A 15,187-nucleotide genomic window follows, 5' to 3' on the forward strand; every position below is an offset into this window, starting at 1 on the left:
TGACATTTTCTGAGGGGTGCCTTGAGCCCCATGAGGATGCCACAAGCCAAACAAGGGATGCCTTCAGGCTAAAAAGGTTGAGAACCACTGCCCCAGATGTTATGAACCCAAAGACAAAAAAAGCTATGCCAAATCTTGAGATTTTCGGCCAATCCTGTGATTCAGGAGCATGGAGGAGCTTACACATGATATTTTAACATCTGGGATCAGAATACCCCAATGATTTTACACATCCTAAATATTACGCCTCTCAATGCCTTCTTCCAAGTGCAACAGGTACAAGTGCCAACCTTTGGTGTTGCCCATGCAAAGCAGGCGGACCTCGCTGCAACAACTCACCAGTAAAACCTGTTTGGTGTGATCCTCTCATGCATTAGCTGCCATCTTCTCCCAAAATCCATAGAGCTGTACAGCTGAAAGACAGGAAGAAATGAGCAGTAGTATAAATAGCAACAAAGGAGGGGTGATTGCTACCCGAACAGGAACCAAAACCAATTCTGAGCTCCATGAGGTCCGAATACATTAATAGTGCACAATTAACTATTAACCTTGCTCTTAGGGAAAGGCAAATAAGATAATATCCTTCTCTCCAATTTTACCCAGACTGAACCTTTGAGGTTCAAAAGAGGTTTATTCAGCCATCTTCCTCCTAATACCCTTTTCACACATCTCTGTACTGCCTGATTTCAGCTGTCAACACATTCACCTGCATTACAGTATGACAAAGCAGGCCATTCCTATGGCTTTTCCAGCTCTACAGGAAGCTGATGAGTGATGACCTATATATTCCTAACTTTAAATTAGATTAAAGACAAATTAGATTACTGAGCTCAACTATCAAGGTGTACATAGTGACATAGTGTTAAGGTCACATTGTAATTTGCTTTCATAGTGGGAGTTAAACCCCTTTGTTAGATCTGAAAAATATGTAATAGCCCCAAATTTGAAAACATTTACTTCCAGAGTAAAACCCGCATTGTCAGAAAAGTTAGAAGTCAATTTACACAGCAGTTGGGGTGTTAAAATGGCTTTTTTTTTTTTGAAAGGTCAAGTGAGAGCTAATATTTCCTTTGATTCCCTCCAGCTAACAAATGACAGATTTGTAACACATCCAGATTTCCATGTAGCTCCAGTCTAAATCTCACACACAAGCTAGTTTTATAAATATCCTCCTCAACATCACAACCTACCCCGTTCCTACACCGTTCTACAACCACCCACCATCCAATTACTTCTAATCAAACAACACAAGCAACCTTCACTTCAACCTTGAAATATTCAGGTTTCTAGGAAATGCGTCTGACTTGGAGAACTGTCTACTCTGCACCGCAGCTGCATCATGGTGGAAGGAATAGCAGGCAGTGATTCAAACAAGGGGGGGAATTATTTTTTAATAGAACAAACTTCGATTTTAGAGAGCATCCAAAACGAAAAGAACCGCTAGTCAACTGCATGAAAGGCTAAAGACGTAGATATTAGAGAGATGGAGGAAGACTGTATGTTGCTAAGGTCAAAATTGTAGATCTTTAATGGAAAAATGATAAGGCTGGTGTTAAGGTGGTGCGTTTGATTCTATTTCAAGTAAATGGATTTATGGATCGTGGGCAAGTCCAGGTTTCTATTGAAAGGGATTAGGTCCTGGTGACTGATGGCTCGCATGTACTACTGCGTGTGATGATGAAGATAAGCAACACAGGGTTGGACTAGATGTTTCCTTAGAGAATTATTTCCTAGGTGTACTAGGCCAAATCTGATAGCTTTGCACAGAGTAGTCCCACTGATTTGCTCAGCTTAAGGCTGGCAGAGTCAGTCCTTTGGGTTTATGCTGACGGAAAAAGGCACTTAATCGAGCTCAACTGGCAGTGCACGGGGTTTACTGGGAGACAAGATCAATGCACCCATACGCAGAACATTTAAACAAAGATATGGTAGTTTGGGCATGCTCAACTTCAACCTTATGTCAGTGGGATGAAGAAAATATTTACTCGGTAATATTCAGTGACCTGTGTTAGGGAGGAAGTCAAACTACATCATCACAGGGATCCTTCCTTTCCTTAAAAGCTCTGAATCAACTAAATGATAGGTTTGATACATCTTTCAACATCCAAGGACCACTGTGATGACAAGAGTCTCAAATGATTTAGCTGTTCCTTCTAGTCCCTAATTACTTGCTAACTGAGATGAGATGCTCTGTCAAATTGCTGACTTCAGAAAAATGCTCCCACTAGTATAGAGTGGCCAAAGTGTTGTGTAAAGTCTTACTATGTTCATTTGAACTTAACATTTAAAGTTTTTACTGGTCACCCATCCCTCCTGTTCTCCAGAAAAGCCAGAAAAGAAAGTCCCGAGCCATAAGAAAATCTTAATTGATGCAGAATAATGTATCGCCCATCTATTTTTTACTTAAACGGGCAGCGACAAGAAATTTCCTTATGCAAATTCCACGACAGGCTTGTGAAGGCAGCATCAATATAGAGATAATTATCTTCCGGGAGAACATCCTCATTAACAAAAAAAAAAGCCCTCAAAATCGGCAGCACAAATTCCTCATCTTTGTTCATATTAAGACGGCACTTCATTTAAAACATGGCAGCACGCCACTCGGCTTTATCTATCCCGGGACCGTTGCGCAGGCTGGCATCTCATAAGGCAAGTCAAATTACTTGATCACCCCAGTCGTTTCCGGATTACTTTGATCAAAGGCATGTCAGCCAAACCAAGGTGTGGTTGCAAATCACTGACGTTGGAAAGATGCTTCCAGCTGAGCCCCAGTGCTCAGGAGGAACCGAAAGTCCTAATGTTTTTACTGTACTTCCATTTTGATTGCTGTGTACCACGTCCCATTCCAGCTATTAAGGGAGAAGGATTAGCACCTGCCTTGATTTCCTTGGGTTTTATTGTCTTCCCCCCCGCCAAGAATTTTATTTTTCTTTTATAGGTCCATAGCTACCGCAGGTATGGACAGCTCAACGGTGCTTAGCACTTCTCGTTCCAGCCTCGTTTGCCCTACAGCGACTCATCTAACGAACATCCTTCTCTCTATCAAGTTAAGAGCCAGAGACCAACTGCTGAGTATTTTTTTGTTCACCTTTCTATTAGATCTTGGGTTGACTGATGGTAGAAGGATTAAATTGAACTTGCAGCCTTTAGGCAAATTCAGATAAAGAAAAAAGAAGGATATTATGCATGGTGGGGGGGAATGCATTATTTATTTATTCACCTCTTTCTTTTCAGCATCCAACTTGAGTTTTAACTGAGAGCAAATGATTGAGACTAAAAGTTGGATGGCTGTAAAGCAGAACACGTCACTTTGGCCTAGTTCATGTCACCACCGTTTATATGCCCTTATTTACTGACCCAAATAGAAAGGCTAATTTTAAATTACCAAATAAAAAACACACAATAAAATACAGGTTTTTGCAAACATAAAAATGGTGCATGCATGTGCTGTCCCTTCACCCTGCTCTCAAGCTCAGGGCTCTAATGTAAGAGGGGACAGGAAATGCAGTGGTAAAGTCAACAGATTACAATCAAGATTAATTTGCCCTGAGGTTCAACGTGGATCAACAGACAGGAATTAGATTCATTTGGTGCAAACTTTTTTTTTTTAAATAAAAGTTCTAGAAAGTCTCTCTAAATTAGTAATATTTGGCCTTCCAACCTCCCCCTTCATCCAAAGAGCTTAACTCAATTTAGAGATAACGATTCTATCGCAGAGTCTTTCAAGTCTTGACAGCTCTCTCCAACCCAGTTTTGCAAAGCACATGTTTAGCTTTAAGGGCTTTGCTAAATAAAAAGAGACTCGAACGTGCATCTAAAAGACACGCCAGTAAGGCGAAATGGCCTGACACTTATTTTGAAGCAGAGCCTGGAGCCCAGGCCACGAACCTGGACTCCCAATCACGTGTTAATCCAGGTTTTAAATACAAGCAAATTCAGTGTCCACCAACGTAAAGATTTTCATAGTGCTCATTAACCCCCTTTGAGAATGGGAACCACAGGCGGGTGCTGAACACTTAGGAAAATCCAGCCACTTCATTTACATGCTGAAATAGAACTGAGCTTTAAAAATAATAATAAATGAGTTCCTCTGCCAGGAGACTACCCAGTGCACGCACAGCAGTGTCTAGGACACAATGCAGCATGGTCACACCTAGGAGCATATAGTATTTGATATGCAAAAATCCCAGTACCAGACGCATCAAGCCTAACAATCCCCAGCTACAATTGCCAAGCCAGGAGTGAAAACCCTCCAGTCCACAACCTCTCTGAGTGACCTGTTCCAGTGTTTTACTACTCTCCTAGTAAGAAAGTTCTTCCTAATATCCAACCTCAACTTCACTTGCTGCAGCCTGAGCTCATTGCTCCTTGTCCTGTCATCTGCCCCCACTGAGGACAGCCCAGCTCCATCCTCTGTGCAGCCCCCCGGCAGGGAGGTGAAGGCTGCTATTCAATCCCCACCCCCTCGGTCTTCTCTTCTCCAGACTAAATCAGCTCAGTTCCTTCAGCCTCTCCTCAAAAGTCCTGTCCCCCAACCCTGAACCATTTTTGTTGCCTTCCACTGGACTCTCTCCAATTTCTCCACATCCTTTCTGTAGCAGGGGGCCCACAGCTGGACACAGGACTCCAGATGTGGCCTCCCCAGTGCTGAAGAGAGGGGAAGAATCACTGCCCTCGACCTACTGGCACCGCTCCTACCGATGCAGCCAGGATGCCGGTCGCCTTCTTGGCACCAAGGACACGCTGATGGCTCCTATTCAGCTTCTTGTCCCCTGTCCCCCAGGTCTCTTTCTGCAGAGCTGCTGCCCAGCCCGTCACCCCCAGCCTGCCCCGGTGCAGGGGATCGCCCCCTCCTCAGGGCAGGACTTTGCACTTGTCCTTGTTGAACCTCATGAGATTTGTTTTGGCCCAATCCTCCAATGTGTCTTGGTCACTCAGAATCCTAGCTTAGATCAAGTTAGTTATACAGATAACTTGATTTTATATAACAGTAGTCAGAAGGCTTCATGTTTGGACTCTGACAGCACTTTACTTGATTTATTTAGCTCTCAACAGCACTTCTGTGAAACACAGAACAAGCCATTTCAGGAGGGGGCCTTACCTCCATGCTTTGTACAGCTCCATGCACATAAGCGATACTAATCGTTTCCGATGTTTGAAAAAAAGACTTTTCTTCTCCCAAAAAAATGCATACACCAAAATTCCTCCATTCTGCTTCAAACTTTCAGAGCACGGTTTCAAGGGAATAGGTTGTTTTGTTGAGTTGTTCAGCTGGCTGTTTTTGTTTTCTATGCTTGTTTCCCCCCCCTCCCTATTGAATCATGCAAAAGCGTGAAAAGCTGATTTTGCTCAAAATGTCACACTCATCAGCTTTGGAGCAGAAGTAGGATGCCGGTGTGCAGGCAAGGGGTGGGGGAGTTGGTGAGAAGTAAAAACATACCAACATGAACAACATGCAGATGTGGAAAGGGGAAGAGTGGGAGAGACAAAGTAGGTCTGAACCCTCTATCACCAGCTCGAGGGGTTCAGTCTTGAGCACTCTGGCAGGGGGGTCACTTTCTCGCTGCCAAATAAGTGCTGTTTTTTTTTCTCAAGCTCCATGTGGGTTAACTCTGGAAATAAAAGGGTGAGGAAAGATTGGGCACAGACACAGCACTACACTCAAGGACAGCATTTCCAGCGGCCTCAAGAGAGGTGGCTCAGCCACCGCTCTCCAGGGCATCTACAGCCATTTCAATCCAGCATGAAAGCACGCAGAGCAGAAGCAGAAGGGGTAATTGCTCCCTTCTGCTCCCAAGGTATAGACCACCAAGAGAAAGATGCAGGCGCAGCTAGAGATGGAAGGGAAAAAGAGAGCAGAGCATCCAACATCTGGGTGTACCTTACTTTGGCTCTCATAATAGCGGATATATGATATCGATAAACTGGATAGGAAGTAATAAGTTTTCATTATCACACTAAATACATAAGAAAGTGCTAAATAATCTAAGTACAGGGTCTTCATAAAGTCCTTCTGTACAACCTAAGTTATTAAAGTTTAAAAGTGCACAAGGACTTTATGAAGACCAGGGCAGGGGGTCTCCTGCCCAGGGCAGGGGGTCGGACTTGATGATCTACTTAGGTCCCTTCCAACCTCACATCTATGAATTTATGAATCTATGACCCTATATATGGGGATAGAGGCAGATAAGGTATTTGTAGAATCAGGGTCAGAAACCTTAAACAAGCAGGGTAAGTACAGTTCAAAATAAAATAAAGCTCTTCCACGCGAGGCCACCAAGCTCTGAACTGGCCAGGGCAAACATCTGGGAAGAGCCCATCCTAAAGTCTTCCAACCAGCTGCCACCCTCCCCCACCCCCCCAGCAAATCAGAACAGTCAAAACACAGGATCGACTAAGTGAGCACGAACAGCTGGACTCCAGGCACTTAAATTAGCAATTCATTTATCATGCACCTAATTAGACTTCCCACAAGACATGCGTGGACTTAGCCAATAACTGGAAGCTGAGTTCCCATCTGTCCAATGGGTTCTTTGCAGATGATTTGCACTTTTATGATTGACTCCAGATCAAGAGGGAGAGAGTGAGAGAGGGTGGAAATCAAGATGAAAAGAGAGGGATTTCTTCTCTGACAACGAGAAGACCAGAATGATACGGGTTTTCTGACAAACTTGTTTGTCTCTCGCTCTCTCTATATAGTAGTTCTGCACCTCTGGTGGTCCTATAGCTGATGCAGCAGCGTGTGGCTCCTTGAGATCAGCATTTAAACCTGTAGTCTCACTCCTGAGATGCTGCAAGAATTTTGCCAATTTTCTGACTCCGGTCCTCTGTGAAAGTAAGTGTCATGTCACCAGTTCTCCATGTCCCGTGTCATGACACAACGGTATCTGCATGGTGATACTGAGACAACATAAAGCCGATTGTGTCTCCTTAATTGTTTGGGACCAGATTTCATCTGTCTCCCCAAGTCAGCAGCCTGGGGATTCAGAGTATCATAGAGTCATAGAAAATGAGGGTTGGAAGGGACCTGAAGAGGCCATCCAGTCCAACCCCCTGCTCCAAGCAGGACCAGCCCCAACTACATCATCCCAGACAAGGTTTTGTCTAGCTGGGTCCTAAAAACCTCCAAGGATGGAGATACCACCACCTCTGGGGAGTTTGTCAGTGCTTTACTACCCTCCTCATGAGAAAGTTTTCCCTAGTATCCAACCTCAACTTCCCTTCCTGCAGCCTGAGCCCATTGCTCCTTGCCCTGTCATCTGCCCCCATGGAGAGCAGTTCAGCTCCATCCTCTGTACAGCCCGCCTGCAGGGAGGTGAAGGCTGCTATTAAATCCCCCTTGGTCTTTTCTTCTGCAAACTCAATCAGCCCAGGTCCCTCAGCCTCTCCTTGCCAGTCCTGTCCCCCAGGCTCCAAATCATTTTTGTTGCCCTCCACTGGACTGTCTCCAATTTGGGCACATCCTTTCTACAGCAGAGGGGCCAAAACTAGACACAGCACTCCAGAAGTGGCCTCCCCAGTGCTGAATAGAAAGGAAGAATCACTGCCCCCGATCTGCTGGCACCGCTCCTAACTAATGCAGACCAGTATGCCATTAACCTTCTTCACTAGGAAACACTGCTGGTTCTTGTCCACTGTCCCCTCCAGGTCCTTTTCCGCAGAGCTGCTGCCCAGTCAGTCAGCCCCAGCCTGTCTCGGTGCCTGGGATTGCTCCCTCCTAAGTGCAGGACTTTGCACTTGTCCTTGTTGAACCTCATGAGATTTCTTTTGGTCCAATCCTCCAATTTGTTGAGGTAAGTCTGAATCCTGGCCCACCCTTTAACATATCTACTACTCCCCGCAGCTTGGTGTCATCTGCAGATTTGCTAAGGGTGCACTCAATGCCATTTTCTAGGTCAATGATGAAGATATTGAACAAAACCGGCTCCAGGATCAACCCCGGGACACTCCACTTGATACCAGCTGCCAACTAGACATTGAGCCATTGACTATTACCCCCTGAACCTGCCGATCCGGCCAGTTTTGCATCCATCTTACAGTTCATTCATCCAACTTGTACCTCTCCTTAGCTTGCCTGCAAGAATAGTGTGGGAGACCATATCAAAAGCCTTGCTAAAGTCAAGGTATATCATGTCCACTGCTCTTCCCACATCCACAGAGCCAGTTATCTCATCCTAGAAGGCAATCAGGTTGGTCAAGCACAATATGCAAGCGCTGCACAGTGGTGATGACATGGTTGGACAGGCTGCAACACAGGCTCTACAGGCCTCTTGGTTGACCTCAGAGCACCCTTGTGTGCTGCCCTGGGTTGAAGGCTGCATCCGCACAAATCTCCTGCTCACACTGGCTGTGCCAGTTACTATCCATCTGCTCCCCTATGTGCGGCACTCACACCTACATTAGAGTGCGTACACATATCCACCATATCCTTCTGCTTCTGCTCCCCATCTGTGCAATGGGCCCATAGCCCTTTCCTATTTAATGGACATGATAAGGTGCTCCATTATGGTGATGAGAGCCACAAGCATGATTAACAGACAGACAGGACGACTTGAAACACACACACTGGCCACATAAAAGTACCATCTCCCTCCCCAAAATGCCTGCCCATTACCAGTATAATAGTCCCCCTCTTTACACTCCACTGTCTCATCTCACCAAACAAGTACTAAAATACTCTGGCATATAGGAAAGCAAAATACTTCTTTTCCATCCTGAAACCCCTGCAGATTATCTAAACGATCCCAACTACAATCCTATGGCCAGAATAGAGAAAATCCCAGAAGAACAAACTCACTTGCTCTCTTCCAAACTAGCAGGAAGAATCTGAAATCTGGGGATCCAGTGTCAGGTTTTGTGGCCAAAGTTTAAAAAAAATAAATTTTTATATATACATATACACACATACGCATATACATACATATACACATATATAAGGAAGTCTCCTTTCCTCTTCCTCACAATATTCACCATGTGTCCTCTTTCTCACCCAGCTGTGTTAATGGCTCTAAGGTTGAATGTACAAAAGTGCAGGGAGTTGTGCCATCAGCTAACACACTAGGAAGTTCATTCCCGGAGGGGAAATAAAGACTTATCTTTGACAAGGGACAAGCACTTGCAAATGCTCTTTAACCATAGACAACACAGAGTCCAAGTATCATGTCAGGAGGGAACATAACACTTGGGAGAATGGAGTAGCACCTAGTAATTTCAAATCACACAGGAAAAATGAAACAGGAGTAAAAAATGAGGAGTTTGGGGGGCTTTTTTATTTTTTGCTGCTGCTGCTGGAGACAGCCACAGAAGCACTTTGCATGCAATGTCTGGGAATTATACTCCATGCCTAGAAAGACGGATGCTCCCTGCCCTTCCCACTGCAAATGCAATGATTTTTTCATAAAAGTGAGAGACAGAAAAGCTCTGTTAAGGTCTCCATTACAGAAAAGAAATTTCAGGCTGGGTAGAACAAAGGCAAATTTACTGTAAGAAATAGCTATGCTCTAGCAAGTGGAAGGGCTTGATGAATAATTATTCCTCCTCCCATCTCTGATTCTGACATTATGGCTCCAAAATAAGATCCGTGCCATCCTCCATCAATAAAAGATTGCTCTCAACAATCAGGGTGCTCTAGTCACTGCAATTCTCCAGCAAATAACTGAATCAATGGAGGGACTTCTCAGTATGGCCGGTTTCTTAAAGAAATCATTTCCTTCGTTGCTCTTTCAGATTGTTCACAGGATAGCTTTACCCCTTCCGCACTCCAGGACTCGGCCCACCTTGAGGCAAGTCACAGCAAAAGGGTTCAAAGCAAAATACAATATGGCAACTGCCATTCATTTCCCCTTCTTCCAGCTTTGCAAAAGTGCGGCTGCACAGCTCTTTTTTCCCCAAAACATTCTCCTGTCTGTGAAACAGGTTGGCCCACATAACCATGACAATTTGGCAGATAGTTGCATTGTGTCAAGAGGGTCCTGTTCCATTAAAGAAAGAGCCAACAGGAAACACTATCCAGAGTGGAAGACAAGACAGAAAGGCAATGGAAGCAAGAACAGGATGAAAGGGTTACAGTTATGAAAAGACAAGCGGGCACTGGGCAAATACACCCAATGTTGCAATCATGGATTTCCATTTTCTGCCACTGCCCAACAAACTGGAATTTCCCTCTCTCATTGCAACATTCAGGCTCAGGGATATTCCTGTCTTTCGCTTGCCGTTCCTAGCTGCCTTGGTAGTCAATGATTGTTGCATACCGCATACATACCGCATACATGCATTTACACTTGTCCTGGTTTCCTGCTTGGCTGAACATGCTTCACTGGAACAGGAGACCTAGCGAAAGCCTTATTGTCTCTATAGCCTTTAAGTCTTAAAATATTGCTTGACCTGAAGGGAAGAAGCATCTCTGTCTCCCAGGAGCAAAATGTGATTCAGTAGAATTCACTTTGGGAGACCGGGATCATTTTAAGCTGGAAGCAGCTTTGTCAAAGATTCAGTGGGGCTTGTAATAGGGTATAGGGCCCTCACTTTCCCCTCTACCTTAGTAGGGTGAACGTAGGCCAGCCCAGAAGCAGAAACTACTGTAGGATGGTGTGACAGGGGTCCATCCCCAGGCCCATCCAATGTAGGCCTGACCTTCCGTCTCTGGGGCTACCCACCCACCTTTCTCGCCTGCCATGCCTTGATGGAACAATAATTATGATGTTACTCAGGTGGGAGGCTGCCCATTTACTACCCCGATGCTAGGGGTCACTATCCTCCGCTCCAAACCTCCCCTACACAGTGGCCCACGCCTCACAGAAGGTATATAGATGTTGACCTGTGCCATAAGGCACTGGGTTCTGCTCACTCCCTGTTGCTGCACCCCCTGGCACTGTGCCTCCCAGTGCTGGGGTCTGTCCACCCCCTGGCGCTGGGGTTTGATCACCTCCTGTTGCTGCTGGTGTTTGATCACCTATCACTGCACCCCTAGCAGTGGGGCTCTGCACAGCAGCATGCCCCAATGAGGCCTCCTCCTCCCCCAATAGCCTCAGCCCGATCCACGGGATAAAATAACAACATAAATATGAGCCCCAGCCTATAACATAATACAAGTTCTACAAGCCACACTCCGGCTCCTTAAAAACCTCAAACTGCTCATCAAGTATTGAGTACCTCCCAGATGCGGGTACCTTGTAGACTCCTGGAGCCTCATTAGCCATAGCAACAGTCTGGCCAGGAGCCACAGAATCCCCAGGCGGTGCTGCCATGCAGGAGCTCCCTTCCCCTGACAGCTTGCCAGGGGTCTTCCCCCGCCAGCCTCGGCTCTGGAGTTTATATGGGCTCGGAGCCCTATCTCCTTCCTGTCAGCTGACTGGCTTGGGTGGTTGGGCTTTTAACCCCTACCAGCCTGGTACTTGGTGTTCCTATAGACTCTGGTCTTAAAGGGGCAGCCCTGCCTCCTAGTAACAGGGCTACGGTTCCCTGTTACAGATGAGTTAATTCTCCCACTTTGGGAAAGACCAGAGCTAGAGAAAGGTCTGGGGTAAAATCCTGGCCTCTTACAAGCCAGTGAGACCAGATTTCATCTCTCTCATCCCAAACCAGCAGCCCAGCGCTCACAGTATCATAGAATCATAGAACATGAGGGATGGAAAAGATAATCGGGAGGTCACATCTAGTCCATCGCCCTGCTCAAAGCAGGACCAGCCTCAACTACATCATCCCAGCCAAGGCTTTGTTTAGCTGGGCCTTAAAACCATCCAAGGAGGGAAGTACCACAACCTCTCTCATTAACCTGTTCCAGTGCTTCACCATCCTCATATCTAACCTAAACTTCCCCTGCTGCAACTTGAGACTGTTGCTCCTTGTTGTGTCATCTGCTCCCACTGAGAACCCTTCAGGTAGTTGAAGGCTGCTATTCAATCCTCCTTCAGTCTTCTCTTCTGCAGACTAAATAAACCCATCTCCCTCAGCCTCTCCTCCTAGGTCATGTCCCCTAGTCCCCCAACCATTTTTGTTTGCCCTCCATTGGATTCTCTCCATTTTGGCCACATCCTTTCAGTAGTAGGGGGCCCAAAACTGGACACAGGACTCCAGATGTAGCTTCACCAGTCCCAGATAGAGGGGAATAATCACTTCCGTTGATCTACTGGCAATGCTTCTACCAATACAGTCCAGGATGCTGTTAGCCTTCTTTGCAACAAGGGCACACAGCTGGCTCCTATTCGGCTTCTTGTCCACTGTCACCCCCAGGTCCTTTTCTGCAGAGCTTCTACTTACTCAGTCAGTCCCCAGCCTTCCCCAGTGCATGGGATTGTTCTGTCCTAAGTGCAGGACTTTGTATTTCTCCTTACCAAACCTTATGAGATTTCTTTTGGTCCAATCCACCAATTTGCTGAGGCCTCTCTGAATCCTAGCCTTATCTCCACCATATCTACTAACTTCCCTCCACTTGGTGTCATCTGAAAGCTTGCTGAGGGTGCACTCCATCCCATCTTGCAGATCATTGATGAAGACATTGAACCAAAATATTAAAATATTGAATGCTAATTCAGACAAGAGTCCCCTGGGGCAGGTGGTCAAATGGGGATCAGTGGAGGTAGTGGAGGGTGAACCAACACCTTTTGGAAAGAGGTTCAAGAAATGCCCTGGGATTAGTAGTGTACACAGCAGCGATAAGCCAAGTAGGAAGCAAGAGGTGGACTAGACAGAAGTGGTACTTGAGGCAACAGGAGATGGCCGGTGCTTTTTATAGGATCTGTGGCTGAAGCCTTTTGCCTGGACAGTCTTTCACCTCCATCGCACCATCTGCTGTGGAAAAGAAAGCCCGAGCCAGAAGAAGCAAAACTTACTTGCAGGGGAGGAGCTGCTTGTGTCTGAGAGAGGCAAGGGAGCATCTTCTCCATCATTATGCCTTAACAAGCAAGACTCACAAGAGGGGGACGCTACCCCAAGCACATAGCTGTATTATCACATACCTCAGAAGGGAAACTGAGGCCCAGATCACTGCATGCCAGAACCAGATAGACCAACTTGCCTTACAGGCAGTAGGAACTGCGGGCTAACCTGTCTCACGAACTAGCATGCAATCTGCACATGCGCCTTCTGATTCCACTGATGGAAATGTTCACTTATGGTACCCTACCGTGTTAAATCTCTCCCAAAAAGACAAGGTCCTGATATATTAAGGTGCCTCCTGGCTTACTGAGGAGCAAGATAAATGCTCCCAGCTCTGCTCTGTCTTCACTTGCTTCATTGCTCCTGGAAAGTACAGTTCATCCAGTGCTGCCTTGACTGGCTCCCCACCGAGCAGCCCATTGACAAATCCTACTTGCAAGGAGCCAGAGTGAAGAACTTCTCCTGGCAGCTGGCAGAGCTGCGCATAGCAGAAGCAAATCTACAAGTCTCCTATTTATGGTCTTTGTTTACATGGAGTTGTAAAAACTAGTAACTGTAATGAAAACAAATGGGCCAATTTATCTCTCTGCTTTGATTTCTTTTTCAGTTGATTAAAGACAGCACTGAGAACATTCGTCTCCTCTGTAAAGTGGTACAGCCTGGTTGTCTTTAGGACAGAAAAAAATACATTTGCATGAATTAATGTTTATTGGAGACCTATCCAGTCTCCAATTTTGCTATGCACTTGAAACTTGGATCTGCTTTATTGCATGTGTTCACTGTAATTTTTTCAAACCTTTTGAGCAGCTGGAACCCCTGCATGGCATGCTATCACTAATGTAATACAGGAGGTCAGGCAGAGATGGAGGATGAGTCACTCCTCACTTTAAAATCCAGCCCTGTATATCCATAGCTGTGGGGAGTGGATTTGGATTGGACCCCACAACGCAGGTCCAAACTATATTATAAATCTGAACTGAAATCCTGCATGCAAGTATCCTCAACATCCTCAGAAAAAAACTTGAGGAAAGTTAATTTGGTACCTGAAGTGCCTACATCAGTCGACTCACTAGTTTCAAGAGGCCGTGCACTGAGCAAAGGTGATGCATCAGGATGATGTTTCTGAACATTGTTGCATTTTATGTTAACTACTTTGATTTTTTTTAATTATACCATTATTATTTTTAAACAGATATTTCAAACCAAACAGTAACACAGGAAGGAAGGAAGGAAGGGTTAGTAAAATCTTATTTTTAATAGGCCAAAACTCCAAAGAGAACACATTCCCTCGCATGTAGCAAAGGGCTATAGCATGCTGCTATCTGCCCCATCACTGCCTCATTTTCCCTTCCTGCATTATCAGCTGTCAAAGGAGCAAATCAGCTCTGCTGGCTGCTGACTTTTTTTCCCTCCTGGTCACCCCGACCCTCCCGCAACACCTCTCCTCAGTTTAAAATATCACCAGGCAGAGGCTGGAGCAGGGGCTGAGTTAATCAATCCTATTGACTGTGTGGGAGGATCTGATGGGCCCTCCAAGGCACGCACAAGGAGCCTGTATGTCCCCGGGGGCTCCCCACCACGCCCCCTCACTTGCCTTCTCTTGACCTCTGGTAGGTGTTTAAACACTCAGAAAGTTTGACAACAAGAGGAAAGAAATAGAAACTGGATTTCTAATGGAAAGATTTTTCATTTAAATGTGCATTATTGGGTGATGTATGCTTTTAATTAAAGCGCATGAGTCTGGGTGCACTGGTTGCTATTACAGGGCAATCCTTCACATTTATTGAGCTTAAGGCTGTACTGGGCAGAGCAGGGGACATTCACATGTTCTCTAGCATGGGGTTTAAAGCTACAGGGAAACTCTTGGTGTGTATTATTCTGTGCCTTGGCTCCCCTGAGTCCTCAGGCCTCAGGAATCATCTACCTGTGTGCTGCAGCTGGATGCTGTATTTTAAACCACCACTTTTCCAGCAAAAAAACCCCCAAAGATTTAGCAGCACCAACTTTTTTTTGCAAATGTATGTCAGTTTTAGTGAATTATCCATTTATGGGGAGGGGTGGTAATCTTTATAGCAAAGTATTTTCTTTGGGCCTTTACAGAACAAAGCAATTTAGATTTGCTGCTTCAAAATAACATCCCATTTTCATCTCTGCATTTTGGAATTTCCTTTAGTTTTATTTTTAGTAACCTGAAAGAGTAACCTGAAAGAGGACTAAAAATGGCTCAACCTTGAAACAGCACATTTCATCCAGACAAAATTGAAACGAGACATTTTGCGACAATCCATTGGAACGTTCCATTTGATCCAAA

At 45.5% G+C, this 15,187-nt stretch overlaps 1 protein-coding gene across 1 annotated transcript in view; it reads right to left on the reverse strand.

The window, feature by feature from the left end:
- The window catches only part of SORCS3 (sortilin related VPS10 domain containing receptor 3), a 305,193-nt gene that overhangs the window by 145,798 nt on the left and 144,208 nt on the right, over positions 1–15,187 (reverse strand). Inside the window, exon 5 of the mRNA XM_019555481.1 lies at positions 340–413. Coding sequence (XP_019411026.1) covers positions 340–413 — 74 coding nt within the window. The remainder of the gene's footprint in view (positions 1–339; positions 414–15,187) is intronic.

The sequence above is a fragment of the Crocodylus porosus genome, unplaced genomic scaffold (assembly GCF_001723895.1).
Source record: "Crocodylus porosus isolate Cpor-Errol unplaced genomic scaffold, CroPor_comp1, whole genome shotgun sequence".
In the NCBI taxonomy this organism is placed as follows: Eukaryota; Metazoa; Chordata; order Crocodylia; family Crocodylidae; genus Crocodylus; species Crocodylus porosus.